Source organism: Thunnus albacares, chromosome 7 (genome assembly GCF_914725855.1).
Source record: "Thunnus albacares chromosome 7, fThuAlb1.1, whole genome shotgun sequence".
Lineage (NCBI taxonomy): Eukaryota > Metazoa > Chordata > Actinopteri > Scombriformes > Scombridae > Thunnus > Thunnus albacares.
In genome coordinates, this window is record NC_058112.1 from 12,404,336 (window position 1) to 12,421,848 (window position 17,513).

Genomic DNA, 17,513 nt, shown 5'->3' on the forward strand with positions numbered 1-17,513 from the left:
AACAAACTCCATCAAAAGTCACTACACCTGCCACGGTCATCAGAAACGGACGTCGTTTCAGAGGAAAGTATGTCTCATTTCTCTAAAAACATATTTCCTTGTTTCCTCTCTCCTTGCATGGCTTCCTTTTGTCCTTCCATGCATCCACAATGGGAGGTACTAAGATGCAAGGAAAGGACACGAGTGAGGGAAAAATGGATGCAATTTAAGAGACTTGGGATGTACTCTATATTAACATACAATGAAGATTTTTTTTCTTTCACTGCCTCAGCATTCATTATTAATGTATTTTACTGACAATTCCTTTCCCACGTCTGTTTTTATCCTACCCTTACCTATCCTTGCCTCATCTCCCTCATCAGCCATCCTCGTGCTTCACTTTGTCCTTATCTTTTCCTCCCCGTAAGAAGAAAACTCAAAATCAGAGAGCAATCTGAATCAGGCAGAGGAAACACTGAGTCATAAACAGCCGTTTCCCTCTACGTTCTTTCATTCATATTCAGACTTACATCCATCTGGCTCAAGAGAGATATTTAGGGGATAGGATGTGGGCGGAGGACGGAAGCATGAGGCAATGAGAAGAAGTGAAAATGGGAGTTGTGCCCCCCCCCCCCCCCCCCCCACCCGCATTGGTGAGTCACAGAGAAAAGGGAGCACTTCTAATGGCCTGTGTAGGTCCCCTGCGTAGACAGACAAGTAGAAATGGAAGAAATGATTGCAGAAATGCTTTTTTATTGAAGGGATGCTGGGATGATTAGTGGGGATGGAAGGGAGGTGAGAAGGGCTGTGACTGCCTGTCGGTTTGCCCCTAATTGAGGTTGGGAGGAGGGCGAGTGGGTACAGCAACACTCCCAAATAATCCACATCATGACAAATTTACAAGGCATCATTTTATAAGAGTGTTAGTGTGGGGATTTGAGGAGCTAAGATGGAGAGACAGCAGCAAAGTAAAACAGGAAGTGAGAAAAATCTGCTGGTGAATCTTACCACAAAAGAGCTGTGATAATCTATGTATGTTGATGCAGTTAATGTCAGTGCCAGATGCTTTCTCCTAATTGGCCTTATCTGTTCCTCTCACAGTCAGTTATTTACATAGACTGATAAAAGATTTCGAACTTCCATTCCCTTAGGTGGGATAGTTTTGTTCATTTCAAGTGGTACAGGAGTTATCTTCTGTTCGGTTCTGTGAATCTATCAACTATCTGTTTGATGGTTCAAACAATAAAATTAACTCAAGCGCATCACCCCGAGATAATCAGTAAAATGTAAAGTAGTTTTGACACCAGGCTGTAGTAGTTTGTACTGTGTATAACAGCTCCCACAATGGCTTTATTATTAAATAGCAGCAGCCAAAATGTAATTGCCTCCTCTAAAAATTATACAGTGCGAGAATACAAAGCATATCAAATCACTGAAATTCAACCGCACCTAATCATTCCATGACAAATCAGTTTAATTCTTTCCCTTTAATTGCCCGTGCAACATTATGTAAATCTATCTCTCAGGCATTTAGTACTCAACACCAGGTTCTACAGAATATTTTTACCACAACTGTTTTCCACTGGCTTGGTTACCACCTCATCATCAGCAGGAAGCTATTCAGAAAACTTTCAAGCATCCTAGACTGTGCACAGAAGAGGAGAGAAGCCTCTCTCTCTCTCCGGCACTTTAAGCAACAACAGCCTTTGCATAAAAGTTACGGTGGAATCTCATAATTTATCATCATGAGTCGACTGGCTGGCTGAGAGTCGTCGTGTCAGTGTGAAAAGGCCATGGCTGTGTTAGCATTTCATGATGACATCTTAATGTTTGTAATCTGAGGCCTCTGTCTGCGAATATTATACCGGTGTGAACAGCAAAGGAAACAAACTCATGATGTGCTGCTTAATGAACATGTAATAACTGCTAGTGACCTCAACTTCTTCTGAGTAATGAAAGTGAAATAGCACCTTTAGTCTGGTCATATCCTCCTGCTCTTATTCTATTCCTTTTTTTATTCTGTCAAATTGAAATTTGGACTGCCATGTCAGCATGGTTAGTACATATAACACCTGCTGACTTAATGTTCATGTAGCTGAAAAACTCATATTTCTACTAATATTTCATAAGTGTGCTGTTTTGACTTGGAAAAAAATCATCCCACTTATTACATTTACATACAGTCTAAATAAACCGATGCCTTGGTTTACAGTAGAAATGAGTACATTACATTCATATTAATTAATTTAATGAATATATTAACTAATCATTATATATATTACAGCAAGTGGGTGTATAATAAACAGCTAGTAATTTAATTTACTATTATATAACATATATTACATGATTACATTTAACTAATTATAATACAAAAATAATAACATTACGGGAGTAATAATAGAATAACTGCTAATAACACTCAAATGACATACTGTAGGTATGTGATCAGTGCTGAGTGTGTAAACAGAAGCAGAAACACGGGGCTGTAAAATTTATAGCAACTTTATGTGAAAATCTCTCTCTCCTGTATCTGTTCCACCTCATTTCAAAAGCTTTTTAATTAACATGTCCTTTTACATGGTATTTCTTTTTTCATATGACTTAAAAGATTGATTACTTGGATACGGTTACATTTTTTGCAACATTTTTCAGCTTTTTTCTCCCATTCGTGCAAAAGTGCTGGCGATTTACTTGTGACCAAGATAAAAATAAATATGCTCATTTCACTCTATGGTCCTTGTACTCCGCTGTGCACGCACATGAGGACAAAATGTATACTCTCCATACTCTCTGGAGAGGGGAAAAAAGTCACTCTCTGATGTAGTACCACAAATGAATTTATACAGTACACACACAATAGAACACAGACATACAAACAAGAAACACACTCGCTCCAAATCAGTCCCTGCTGACATGTTTGCCTTCTGAAGTATGCATGATTGCCTCTAGTCTATGAGCTGGTAAACAGTTAATTACCCCTCGAAGTCAAAAAGTATAAACAAAATTTGTCACATTAGTAACAACATGGAAGCAGATTTCAACAAATACAAGGAGCACAGCTAAGAAAATGTACTAATTATTAACAGATAATCACTTCTGCTCAGCTCTAAAAACGATACCAGAGAAATGCCTGAAAAGAAGTGATGATAGGTGTCATCTATATTGGAATCTGCTCGATACTGTAAAGAAAAACATCCATCGAAGGTATTGAACATGATGAATGTCATGTAAAAAGCCTAAACAATGTTGGGCTACATAAGCATCTGTTTATATGAGTGTTTTCATTTCACAATATGTCAGCTGTCTGAACTGGATGTAAACTGAATACTTTTAATGTGAGGGAAAATTATACCATTTCATAACAAGCAATATCAAGTTTTCTCAGTTTTGTAATAATCATATTGAATCAATGGTTTGAGAAGCAAACAGCACTGATGAATAAACTCATTGAAATTTAGATTGTTGTTTCACTTCAGGAAGAATCTGTATCTTTTTAGAATTTATTATTAGGGAACTCATTATTTGTTCAATGTTGTATCACAACATAATTGACTTTGTTACACATCCCGGGTATGGTTGTTTATTTATGTATGTGATGGCTTTTATGGATTGCAGATAGTGAGTTTGGCTTTTTACGCTTTAACCCAAAGTTCCCCAAATATTATTATATGAAGTCTGCAGTGTTCACAGTTGCCTAATACAGCATGATGAACTTGTTTAAGTATAATTATGTACCATGTGTACTGCATTATGACTTTACTGTATTATAAAGGATACACTTTTTGTATTGTGTTTTGTACCTTGATTGATGTACTTTTATGATTGTATGAATGATTGTATAGACTCATAAATTATTGTAAATGATTAAAATTCAATTACATTAATTTATATGCTTTATATACTTTGTGTACTATATATGGTTAAAAATATCTTCCTTTTCCCATAATTGCCTTTTTATTTGTGTCAAAATTAGTCAAACCTCAAAAAGAAAGATACAGCATCTAAAAAAGAAACCTGCAGGTAAGAATCCATAAATGTTTGTTTATTTTCGATGAAGGATAGGTGGGATTCCTTCATTCAATGTTTTCACCAGCACAATCCAATATCCACATTACTGGCAGCTAGAAAAAGTCTTTTTGCATATGAATCATATCACTTACCATATGGAATGACTGTGGCAAAAATCCAGGGCAGACATAATCTGTCTGAAGAATTTCCTGGCCTCTTTAGGCGTTAACCTGCCTTTCTTCACCAAGTAGTCAAACAGCTCACCACCAGACACGTGTTCTAGCACAAGGTACCTGAAAAAGGGAGTGCGAGAGAGAAAGAGGAATTCAGTGGAAGAATAGAACATAAAACAAGAAGGACAGCAGAGCATGAAGGACAACATTTCACTTGTAGGGACAGGAATAAATACCATAGAGCCCTCTGCAAGGACCCTAAAGAGAAATAGAACCAGAGCTCCTGATCTTAGAGGCCTGTAAGAACTGGTGCGATGTAGGCAAGCTAGTTCCCTCATAGCCATTACACACAGACAAACACCCACGATCAATGATCTGATCTCCCAGAAGCCGTATCATGTTGAGTGTTTATTTTTTATTCTGTCATCTGTAAGATGTCCCCACAGTAGGAGAGTGAAGCATGCCAACATTGTATTACAAATAAATGTGAAGGGTTCTGATATACTATACACTCTGACCTCCTGTGGGAGGCATCAGAGGGATGATACAGTTGCATTACACTGCAAAAAGATGGAAAAGTTGTGCGAAAAGCCCTTAGACATAAAGGATTTAGAGGCTTATGAATTCTGCTAAGGTACAGACAATGTAAGCTCTGTGACAGTCTTGTCTCAGCACTCGGTTAATCAAGCAAAAGAGACAGAGAGGGAGGACAAGCGGGAACGGGAAATCCTCTAAAGTTCCTTGGCAAACATAAACAGTATTTGTGTTGCTATTGTTGACTGTATATCTTAGAGATGGAGCAAGAATTTTGTTCGATGAATCTGCTCCGTTTACCTCACCAAACATGTGTACACACACAATATGGCCTGCCATCAGATTTTTTTTACAGCCACTCTTCAGGTGGCCTTTGAGCATGTGTGGCTGGGCTTATAGGAGTGCGCAGTCTGTCATCCTGACTGTATGGCCATGCTCTAGGGCTCCAAGAGGACAGGGAGGAGATGAATCTCTGCTGACCCAGACCTAAAGCTGCATCTGTGGGCAAAAAGCCAGCTGTGCCCTGCCCCTGCTCCGGACTGCTCTGCTCGTATATCCTGTGCTGAAACTCCCTCCATCTTCACTAGGACAAATTGAAACTCAGACAGGCGGTTAAATACTCACTGTCTTCTCTCTCTCTCTCCGTGCTGTGGATGTGTGATTGTACATGCACCTCTTCAATTCTATTGATCACATCATCATGTTGCAAAGTACTGTAAGTCAGCCACAAAGCATGCCCTTAAAGCCAAAAAGCGGGCTGGAGAAAAACCTCAATAACTGATTTTACCCTTCAAGATCAGTTTACTTGTCATCGGTAGTTCTCAGCCAGTGAAAACAGTTGTATAATACTTTCTGTGGCTCTGTAAGGGAGCGTTCTAAAAGCTGTGAAAATAACCCTTGTAATGTCAGCAGAGTTATCTTGGCTTGGAAACTGCAAAAGTTTATTGGAAAGGCGTTAAAAACTGGGGGTGCAGAGTTTGAAATATGGGGGCATTTACCAGGCTGGATGATGATAAAGTCATACTATCAAGTTAGATTATGAGAATTGTGTCATTTTTAAAGCTTTACCCGACTAGGGTGAGGACATCTTGGCCTCTGCTGTGTATTTTTGGACCCTTCTTTCTGGACTTGCTTTGCTGGACTTAATTGCTAAACTTTAAACTAACTTCTACATACTTTGCTCTTGAATTGCTTGTGAGATTGAAGTTACTACAAGGAACTTTCATTTTGTGTTAATATTAGCAGCCCTTGTGGATAAAACCACCGGTGGTTCGGACACAAGCGCATAACTTGAAGCGTGACAAGATGAATTCTCGCGTGATATTGTGATGTTGTGATGTTGTGATCTTGTGAATCCAGCTGCCTTGCAAGGTAAGGCATTTAGAATAACTATATAGATAACAGCCAATCTTCTCGTTTGCTTATGTAGGTCATATAGAGGCATCATGAGACTGTTTCATAACCAGTTAAAAGTTCCTTGTAGTAACTTTAAGAGATGATTAACTGTTAATACCATCATAAGAAGTATCAATACATTTTCAGAAATACTAGGATGGAGTGAATGTGGGACTTGGATCAGATTTAGCTTTATTGTGTCCCAATGGCAACAAGGCAAAGATAAAAAAAGAGGTGTTTAAAGAACACGATCATCATCTTGTATGATTACAATTACACGATCAAGCATCTTGTTTAAACGTTGGAGCAAAAAATCTGAATTAAATCAGTTTACAGCAACACTATTACACGTCAAGTGTACTCATGTGCATTACGTTCTCTTGTACTTTTGAGTATTCTTACAGCGACCATTTTTCATTCTTATAGGCATACTTTATATCAACATCATGATGTGATCATTCATTTGTCGCAATGAAATATCCATAAATAAAATATTGTTGGGCTATGTATCAAACGCCTTCCACTTCTCCCTCACCTACAGTACACACTCACCACACCACTTTAAACAGCTTATGGTGTGCCAACAGCATAATAAATCTTAAAGCTGCAGGGCTGCTGGCTCCAACACGCTATGTGTATCTATCAACTATTGGCTTTCAAGTGAAGATATCTGAGTAAGAATCTGAACAATATTAATTGCAAAATTACATCACTGATGTGAAACACAGAGTTCACTGGTGATGCAAATATTAAGCAATTTGTCCTCTGTGATGCTACAAGTGACCAACTGTCAAAAGTGATGAAGCAATGGGCACAAAATGTGATTTTAATAATCCAATTATAGGATGAATCATAATATTCTGCTAGTCCTATCATCTTAAAGGATGACATGTACAGTATTGCATGTCCAATCCTATTTGGCCTGTAAGCTCAAGATGAGAGCTAATTGAATTTAGTTGACAAACAGTCCTCTGTAGATCAAGGGGGCTGCTATAAACGACTGATGGGCTTGTCACTCACCACTGTTAAAGTTAGCTAATTGATTTATTTATGTGTCTGCATATGTGCATGTGTGTGTGTAGCGGCTGCAGCAGAGTAATGTGACTGCCACCCTCCATGGCTAATGTTTCTTAATGCAATAGTGTTGCCTCTGATAACCATGTCATGGTGTTTACATTACGGAGACTTCCCTTCCCTATTAGCATTCCCCTAGCGTGCGTGACCAAATTAAATGCCTCATGCCAATACTAATGGAGCATCCGCCCCTCCAAGGCTATCATTGTTGCCCTCCAATCATAATACACCAATCGAAACCGCTCCACAGGCTAACAAAATAATATGTGGGATTTTAAAGAATGTTCTGCTGTCCACAAGAGCATTTGTAAATAATGATTTTGTGAGCCAAAAAAAACCTTTTATACAACCTTGCAATCATTTACTGTGTGCAGTGTATTAATGATAGTATATTTTACATAATTCAAAATTGGACCACAATTAACTGGTGATACTTACAAGTATTTTTTATTTTCGTAGACATCATGTAGCTTTAAAACATGCGGGTGTTCTATGAGCTTCAGAATAGCTATTTCTCGCTCCACCTGTATGAGAGAGGGACAGATAGGGAAAGAGTGAGGAGGGGAAATAGAAGAGAGGAAGGAGGGAGAGAGTAAGAGAATAAGGAGGGAGAAAAAAAGAGACTTGATTAGTGTTGTTAAATGTACAGCATCATTCCAAGACAAGTGCAATCGTCCTTATTTGCCCTCTTCCACTCCAACTTTCCTGTCACAGTTGCCAAAACTGAAGTACCAAGGAGACCAACCAACTGACCCCAAAATAGCCTGTGATGACGTCTCACTAAGCGTTTTTCTGAGGTTACCTGTGAAGGTCATTGTCAGAGAGACAAATGTGAGAGGCAGCAGTCTGTAATAACACTTTACACAACCAGCACAAGGGCTTAAGAGGAATAAGTAAACCAATGAAAGGAGCTGACTGGCACTTTCTACTGACAGAAAGGACAGAGATAAGCTTTGACCACACTGTGATTCGGCATCCAGGCCAGTAAGCACTGCTATCTCAGGTGGAAAATGTGGTTTGCTTCAAAAGCTGAAGGAAAACAGGTTGTGTTTGTCTTATCTTACTAAAAATTGCACCCTTTCCTCTTTAACAAAACGAGGCCTTTGCAATCATATTTCATAATCCCGTGGTTTGCTTGAGGTGAACATAAATCAGCTTGGTTAGATAAGAAACATGAAGTAGAATAAGCTGTCAGAGTCAGACATCCCACATTTGAACATTTCTGTCCACTAAGAGGACTGCCTGTGGGTCAAAATGTCCACTCAGGTACATCAACTTCTTCCAGAGGAGGCTTTTTTTTTTTCCCGGCAGTCAGTCTGAGACAGTGGCTGTACACATGAACACAACACCAGAACAAGCAGATGGCTGAGTCCACACAAGTTTCTGAGTTCCTGTTTTTGCTTACGGAGCTGCTGAGAGACATCTACAGTATACTGTGAGACCGGTAAGAGCTGAATTTCACCAAAATCGAGCAGATCAGTTTGGATTTGTGTCAGCATCTCTGGAGGTTGTAGTCAGCATGTACAGCTGCCACTGAAAATCAGCATGGAACATACTTCGACAGAAGCCACCACTAATCTTCAACCCCCTGTGCATCTTCTGCTCTCCTCGCGGTTATCTGCTCACACTTCTCCTACACATTTCTTGTCCATCTTCTCCTCCACCCTCTGTGTCTAGCTTTAACTGACAATGATGGAGATGAAAGGACCGTGTGAGTTAAAGGCTCCTGTGCCTCGTCTCAGTCTCATCAAAGTCAATTTCACTATGTCACTCGCCTGTGACAGCCTTCACATTGCTTTACTGTCACACTCATTGTAGCTCAGTTTTATGAACACTCATGTGGAAGTCAAAACTCCGATCGGCCAGCTAACTGTGTTTCTGTTAAACTCCCACAAAGCTGTTTGCTTGACTGGGTGTAAAATCAAGTTCCTTCCCCCCTTATTCTGCTCTCACATTGTTTTTCACTTCAGCTTCTATTAGTCATCTCTGCCCGCTCAGGTATTGTAGCCTATTTTCTTGAAACATTTTTGATGATTAAATTCTGCCAAAACATCCCCCTTTCCACTCCTTATCAAGAGCAACATCTGATGCAAAGTGTGTGATAAAAACTGAATTGAATTGAACTGAAATGAGTTTTTATCACACTAAAAACTGAATTAGCACACGTTCAGTCACTAAAGAGAAATATGCAATGCACTGCAACCCGTGTTGAAGCTGCAGCCAACAAAAAAAGTCACGGGAGAGTATAACGCTAGGCACACAGCTTGTAACAGCTAGGCTAATCAGGGCTAATCCGGAGACTAATGACTCTGGATTCTGCACTCAGCAGCACTGCACTGTGCCACTTTCTCACCTGAGGCTAAGGTGTGTTGTTAAGAATGAGCCCGTGGTGGCTAGCTAGCTAGTTGGCAGCTGGGCTCCCTGCAGTGAGACTAATGCTACCCAGGACTCAGGGAGAGGTGAACGAAATGCTACAGAGCCAGCAGCTGGCTTCCTAAGCTTCCTCTAAGCGCCTCCTTATAGTTAATTGAAATAAGAGAAATAAGGCTTAATGTGATGACTTAACTGTACAACAGCCTGCTTATTCCAAGATTAGCTGTTGATTAACACACTAATGTAAATCTGTGGAGCACCTACTGCTCTATCCAGCAATATACAGTACAACAGTTTCATTAAATAGAAATGATCAGACAAATACTTGTACACCTCCCTTGCTTGCTGACGGCAAATGGAGTAAGGTATGCTGTTGCATGGGTTATTTCAAACAACCAACTGCTTACATACACACACTCACTAACTGTTGGCACACTTCTTATCAACGCCTCAAACACACACATCCATCCAACACCTCCATAACTTCATGGTAGTATGCATGCCAGGTGGCCATCCTCTCTCTTGGCCTGGCTCCTGTACATGGCTCTGCACTCTCTCATTAAGTTTCACATCTGTGAGTGTGGACGGTTCTCTCCAATCGCCATATCTCCGTGGCACTTCATTAAGCCTTTATTAGCAGGCGGTTGGATACCGTTCGCTGAGCCACACACAAAAGCACAGATGGACAGGTGGTCACATGAACACACACCTTCTCGCTTTTATCCTTCTTGTTACTTGTGCTCTTCTTGTGTTCGGCAGTTCAATGTGTTGCCAATTTGCTAAATTCTCTGATAACCAAACAAGTTTAGAGGAGAAACAATAGTTAGAGAAGAAACACCTAATTAGAGAGCGGAGGTCAGACAAGAGCGCAAGACTGACACTAATTCAAATTGTTTATTTGACAGCAGGATAATTTGTCTTGTAAAGTATGTGGTTATCGCTGTGGAGTGCACATCATTAACCGAAGACGTCAGAACAGTAGCCTGTTAGTAGATAGGCTGATTGGCGACGCTTCGACCCACAGGGTTTCCTATCAGTGTCATATCCTGCCACACTAAATGGATCAATAGATTGGAACTGCAGTGGGGATTCCTGCTAAGGTGTTAACTACAACCATGATGGTGTGTGTTATGTTGCAAGCAAGAAACTTCTAAATAAAAAATAAAAAAATGATGCTGTGTGATGAATTATAAACACATGACATCTTACTACTCCAAGGAACAGCATTTTGTTGCTCCATATTAAAAGCTAGAGCACTTTTTTCTTCACCCTGTATTTGAATTCTGATATTGTTGTGTTTGAAAGTACGTCTAATGTGATTTATTACTTGTAATTATGGTGTAATTTGCAGGTGCAGATGGTATGTTGTGATGGAACAGTAAAACGAGCCCATGTGAGAAGAGGAGGACTGGGAAGACTGTAGCTACATGGACAAATGAGGCACAGCGTTCACTGGTAGTCACATGTGTCACTCCAAATTCAGAGGATGAGAGCCAGTTTAGCATAGTTCCATCAGCTTGCTATTGATTCTTTAAATTACAGCTCTGCATCTGAGAGGATGAATGGATGAGCAAACAAATGACTTGCGACATCAATAGTTTCATCACTGTGGCTAAGAGTCCAGTGATGGAGGAGAGAGGATCAGAGACAGCCATGCAACAACAAAGACGTAAAGAGATTAGATTCATGTCACACATGTCACAGAGCAAGGGAACAGAGAAACCAGCCCAAAATCTCAGAGGGGAAAATATTGGATCACAGGCTCTGTCATCTCTCACTCTCCACTTATTGCATCTTGCGCTCTTTCTCCCGCCTTTCTCTCTTTCTCTCTCATGCACACAGAAGGAAAACACAGACATTTCTGTCACCTCCCCCAGGCGAGCGAGTGAATGGTCCCTTGATACTGAGATCTGAGGATCAAAGTCAACAGGGCAGCCATGTGTGTCAGATAAAAAAAACGGGGGTGGCTATACTAACATGGGGGCTACAGTGCATGCAAGAGCTGCTGGATGGATGGAAAAACAAAAGAGAAACAGAGGGAGGATGAGTGAATGCGTGAGCATAAGCCATGTAATTCTCTGCAATGGAGAAGACTAAAAGAGAAATGTAGAGGAGACGGACAGAAGGAGAGCACAGCGGCAGTGAGGGAGAGAGAGACTGAGATGATAACAGGTGAGGCGATGAGGCATCAATGTGAGGAGCTAAAAGCGTGTGACAATCAAGGAAATGAGAGACCATTCCACTTACAAGGCTTTAATTCACCTGATGGACCAAATATCTACAGCACTTGACAACTATGGATTAATTTGTAACATACTGCTACTGTACAAAGCTTGTAATTTTATTCAGTAAATTTCAGAAATGTGGTTTTATGACTGCATTTATGGTTAATAAATTATGTTTCCAACAGAAGGCAATTTGTTAGTACAGAGGGTTACCATTCTGACAAGTAAGATAATCTATGGACAAACGCTCTTCTATAATTTCATTCATTAACTTCTGTTACTTTTCATAATAACAACAAGGGTGAGTATATTTTCTACAACCCTTTGTAGAAGTAATTTTCTTCCTCCAAAAACATTTGGAGCCCTTGCACCCCAATCAGCTTCTTCATTTCAGAAACATCAGTGCTTGACAGTTTATTATATGTACTGTGTGTATTTTATATAAAAGATACGATTCAAAGAGAGAAATCTTACAGTTTATTTTCTGTCTTATTTTTAAATAAATTCACAGATTCACCTTTACTCAACCTGACAGTCACCTTCTTAGACATCTTACTAGTAGAGGTTAACTTTCAATAAGATATAGTGGTCTAAACTTAAGGAAACGTTTTGCAATGCCTTGTACATTACATTTTAACATGTCATTACATATAATAACATTTTTACATCAAGTACGGCAGAACATAAGTGTTTTATAACAATTTTTCGTTGTCAAAATATATTATATTATAATATATTATCATTATTATTTTATAGGTAGCAATAAGGAATAAGCCATTCTTTCCTGCACATTATTTTCCATCGTTAATTGTAAGTCATTTGATTTTAACTTGTGCAAATGAATAAAAATCAAAAATAAAACCTAATTTAGAATTGCAGGGAGGGAGTTGCAGAAGATGTATAGATAAGAGAACATATGGGTGAAGGCAAAGAAAGGTACAGGGGGAGTAATGGCTGGAGAGGGGGAGGTGGGTCCAACTGTCAGTGAGCAGAAGGGGAGGAGACAGCACAGCTTGGCTACTGGCTCACAGACAGAACCAGTCAGCTTGTCATCCATTCATACTTTTGACATGTGGACACATTAACGCATGATGCACACACACTGTACACACACGCCACTGATCACGGCAAGCTATGAGCCACCTCCATCCATCCATCCATATGTCGGTCAGTCAGCCAGTAGGGCAGAATCAGTGTTTTCTGCCAGGAGCAGAGGGTAGCCAAGCTGGTGTGTGTGCATGCATGTGTGTATCTGTGTGTACGTGCTTACACATGCATGTAAATGGTAAGGAGTTTAGTGGCTGTAGAGTAGTATATGTCAGTCTTTGTAGCCATCAGTTTCAAGGGCAAACACATAGACACACACACACACAGAGTCTACTCCTGACATCTTAGAAAAACATTGGGCAAAATGAGCCAAGACTGTCTCAGGGTGTGAGTTCAAGTGTGTGTTATGGACACTCTTCATCTACTTGGTGTGCAGGACATGGCCACTACCTGGAAGATGATATTAAGGTGTTCCTGGGAGAATTTGCTTAACCAAATTTTTTTTTAGAAATGATCACAGACACACACTGCAAATGAGTGAATGCAATACAAGATCAAGGTCAAAAAATCCAGTTATGATGCATAAACAGATAAAATTTCCTAAAACAATTTCAGTGAAAATTTAGGAGCAATCACATTGAGTACTATTTTCTCGATCCTTTAACCCTCTAAAACCTACATAGACAAAGAAGTGCCTGGACATAGTTTCATATTTTTCCAATTCTGAGCTTATTTTTTCAGTGAGTATCAAGCGTTATACACCATATGATTCAGGGGATCCTGCCCTTTCTTTCTGGTGCAGTGTAAAGTCACCATCACGCATTACCTTTGTGTGAGCATACTACACATATTTGACAAAAAAAGAAAAACGCCCAGTGAAATAAACTTGTGTTTTGTTGAATAACTCCATAGTCAACCAGGGAATGTTTGTTTTTTCAACATGAAGAGTTTTGGAGCTCCATGTGAAGTTTGGTGCAAATCCACATTTTCCTCAGTGAGTTACAGCCATTCATTTGCATATTGTCCTGGGCATTTTCTTAGGAGACAATGTGTCAATATATACATTTTGGTGCTGTCATTATATTTTTATCAATATCACCTCTGGGAGTAAATATCAAAGTGTTATATATCATTGGAAAATAGACAACCTAATCCGCTGATATATGGAAGACTGCAGTCATTTACTTTTTGTGCACCATGTGCACACGGTGACTCGAGTGAAGCCAGTTCAAGATGCCTCGGAATGCTGAGAATCTCAAAAAAGCTTGTCCATAACATAAACGGTTCCAAAGTTATTTACTGTTTTGTAGAGCATGGTCTAGCATAGCATCAACGTGATGCTCAGTTCCAGTGGGTTAAAATGGACTTAAATTCCCCCATAGTAATCAGCTCTGACAATTTCAGGTTCTTCTGTACATCATTCCAGGAAGAAGGGTAAGTGTTTTTAAAGGCTTTTTTGCCTAATTCTGTTTTTACACATGTATGTACACAGATAAGGAGGAACCAGCCCAAGGAGAGATTTATATAGAAAAGCCAACCAATGCAAAAGTCTGCAGACATATAGAGATGACCACTTAGCAGCAGCATGCAGAGTACAGTGTTGTACACGATATCCAACTTCTTTAAGCATTGGTCAGGTGCATTCATAAAGAACAGATTGCCGTAATTCTACAAAAGTAAAAAAGTTGCTGTTTTGTATGTTTCCTTGCCTGGAGGGAGAAACGAGATTTATTCCTAAAAAAGAAACTTAATTCAAGTTTCAGCTTGGAAACAAGGTTTTCAATGTGTGATTTGAATGACAAATTCTGATCTATAATAATACCAAAATACTTGTTCTATGTTGTGACCATCTCAATTTCAACCCCTGCAGCAGTTGAGATCTTAGGCAGATCAGATGTTAACTCTTTGCCATTTGAAAATAGCATGACTTTGGATTTGTCTACATTTAACACCAACTTAAGCTGAGTTAAATGGGACTGAACAACATCAAAGGCAGACTGCAGGAATTCAGGGGTCTGTACTACTGAAGGGAGTGAGCAATAGATAACTGTATCATCTGCATAAAAATGGAACGCAGCATTTGATAAATTATCACAAAGCCACAGTATTTGGTGAGGGAGTGTGTGTGTGTCAGGTAGATGTTTTATCTCTCACTACTGAGGTAGTCCCACTGAGAGCAAAACAAAATACAAAATAAAATCATATTTGTATGATTCCATTCCAGTCAAAGTCATCGAACTGAAAAAGTAATCTCTCTCTTACTTTCATCTTTCTCTGTTTATTGCTTTTCCCTCCACCCTGTGGACCTCACAAATACACAACTGCATGTGCACACATGCAAACACACACGGATACACAGTCTGCGCAGCAGGTTTTTCTGATAATCACTGTATCAGTCATCCTTTGTGGTGAGGAGGTAAATTCCCCACACGGGGGAGTTTGATCAATGCCAGAGACATGTAAATCGATCTGGACATAGTCTCTGCTAGCTTCCTAGTCCTTATCCTTTATCCATCTCCCACCCTTTCAAATCTTACTCATTACCCCTTCCCACCCAAGACCAATTCTGGCACTCCTCCTCCTCTCCTATTCCTTATTTGTTGTCTTTCTCTTGTTCTATCATGTCCGTGATGTGTACCCGTGCTGCTGGCAGATCCATCAAGCTGCCACTTAGACCAGTGGCAGGCCACATCATTTCATACTAACAGACATGTCCCTGTATAACCTTGGTCATATAAGAGTCTAATGGCAGAGGTCTTCCAGACTATAATCATGAACATCTTGAAACTTACTGCATGGGCTGATAGGCAGGATTGAGTATGATGGGCCAGGGATAGGGTAAAAAAAGTGTGTGTGTGTGTGTGTGTGTATGTTTATATATGCATCGGCATATGTGCGTTTGTGCAAAAGCCATCAGCAGGATGAGTGATTTATCAGTGACGGGCAGGAGGTGGATGCCTTTGGCAGCCGTGTTTTTGTGTCAGTCGTCTGAAGTGTTTTTTTGTCAACTCGTCCAGTTCAGTCACTCACTCCCTAAGAGAGGGATACTTCATACAAGAAGATTTGTAAGGTGACCTTGGATTGAGTGAAGATGTGAAATGTGGATTAATGAACTGGTTTTCACAGACTAAAGAGAGACAGCGCAGAACAGAATGCAATGATTAGATCTGAAGGTCATCTATATCAGTTATAAAAGTGTAAATCTAATAACCTACAGTAGCCTAAATGTGCTTACGAGGATGATGAATTGTTTCTAAAGTGCTGTACAGCAGGATAAAACTGTATCCTCTGAGGATTCTGGAGAAATTTGTATTAAATGCCATCTACTATTAAGTGCTACCTCATCTTTTTTTTTCCAGCCAGCCTTAAATTAAAAAACCTATGATATAAATTTTGCTTGTTAAAATGTTGCAGTTTAGTTAACTATCAGAGAAAGACCAGGGTAAAAGCTATTCCTCCTTTAATACACAAAGTATCTATGAAAAAAAGGTGATGTCCATGATGAAAACCAATCATTTATAGGAACACTGACATGATTTTGTCATGTAAGAGTGACAGAAGTGAACTACACTTGTGCTGGTGTTGATAAATGTAAAGTGATGTCAGAACAACTCAAACAAAGAAAGTGAGCAATGAATGAATAATGAAGACTATTTAGTGCAGTAATTCAAGCAGACAGTGGCGATGCGCTAACAGTGGTTCACTTTCCTCACTAATTATCTCCACATATGAATACATGGCCTATTCATTGACACATGACAGTGGTCAATAGTTAACCAGGCAGAGGAGTCAATAATGGACGGGCAACAGGTCAGTAGGTAAGACCGGTCAACTGAAACAACCCAAATTAGCTCAAAACTTTGTAAATAAATTCAGAATAGCTCTAATAATGTAATCTGGGAGTTCTTTTAGCTTCTGCACTTGTTAATTAGGTCTTACACTGAGCGAGAGTCTTTGACACATAAAAGGAACACTCTTGTGCCCTAATCATATGGTGTACAAATACAAATTTACCCCAAAAATGGCAAACCATATTTGCGAAAATATATACAGTGTCCGTATGCATTAACATACGTGTGTTTGTGCTTTGTGGACATGTACAGTAGTGTGTGAGTGAGTGAATGAGTGAGAAAAGGAGAAAGAGAGAGCGTGTTCTCGAGAATGTGTAGCACAACAAAGTCATTAGCAAACAATCCCCACAGGGGCGTAGATGAAGGAGCTGATGAAGTTAAGTGTCTTGCTTTAGATGTTCAACATATTGACCGCAAATTCCCAAATATACATCAGGATCCGTCCCACACTCATTAACACTGCCAAGACGGAGCCAATTTCCATGTTTATTCGCAACAGCTAAAAGTGGTTAATTTATGCTGGATTTGCAAATTAATGTAGCCTGTGCATAATGCTAAAGCCTTGTGCAAGCAAGTTAACAGCATAATCAAGAGATGAAGAAGTGGGCTGAATACAGACGAATTACCTGGATGTAAATTTGGTTCTCCGAGTACATGCATTGCCGTTTACCATGACCACATACAAAGTAGTAGGTCGGGATATTAATAGTATTCAACCCACTTAATCATCACTACTTATACCACTATCAGTGCACAGTAAGTTCTGAATGTGGAGCAGCTAATGAATGTGTTATACACACAGCTGCAATGTCACTGTTCTGTTAACTGTTCCTTCATATTACAGTAAATACATA

At 39.6% G+C, this 17,513-nt stretch overlaps 1 protein-coding gene across 2 annotated transcripts in view; it reads right to left on the minus strand.

Annotated features, from left to right (window-relative positions):
- brsk2a (BR serine/threonine kinase 2a) overlaps positions 1 to 17,513 on the minus strand; it is a 173,400-nt gene that overhangs the window by 46,672 nt on the left and 109,215 nt on the right. For both annotated transcript variants that reach the window (XM_044357351.1, XM_044357352.1), the window contains 2 exons: positions 7,602 to 7,687; positions 4,140 to 4,280 (listed from right to left, as the gene is read on the minus strand). In XM_044357351.1, coding sequence (XP_044213286.1) covers positions 4,140 to 4,280; positions 7,602 to 7,687 — 227 coding nt within the window. The remainder of the gene's footprint in view (positions 1 to 4,139; positions 4,281 to 7,601; positions 7,688 to 17,513) is intronic.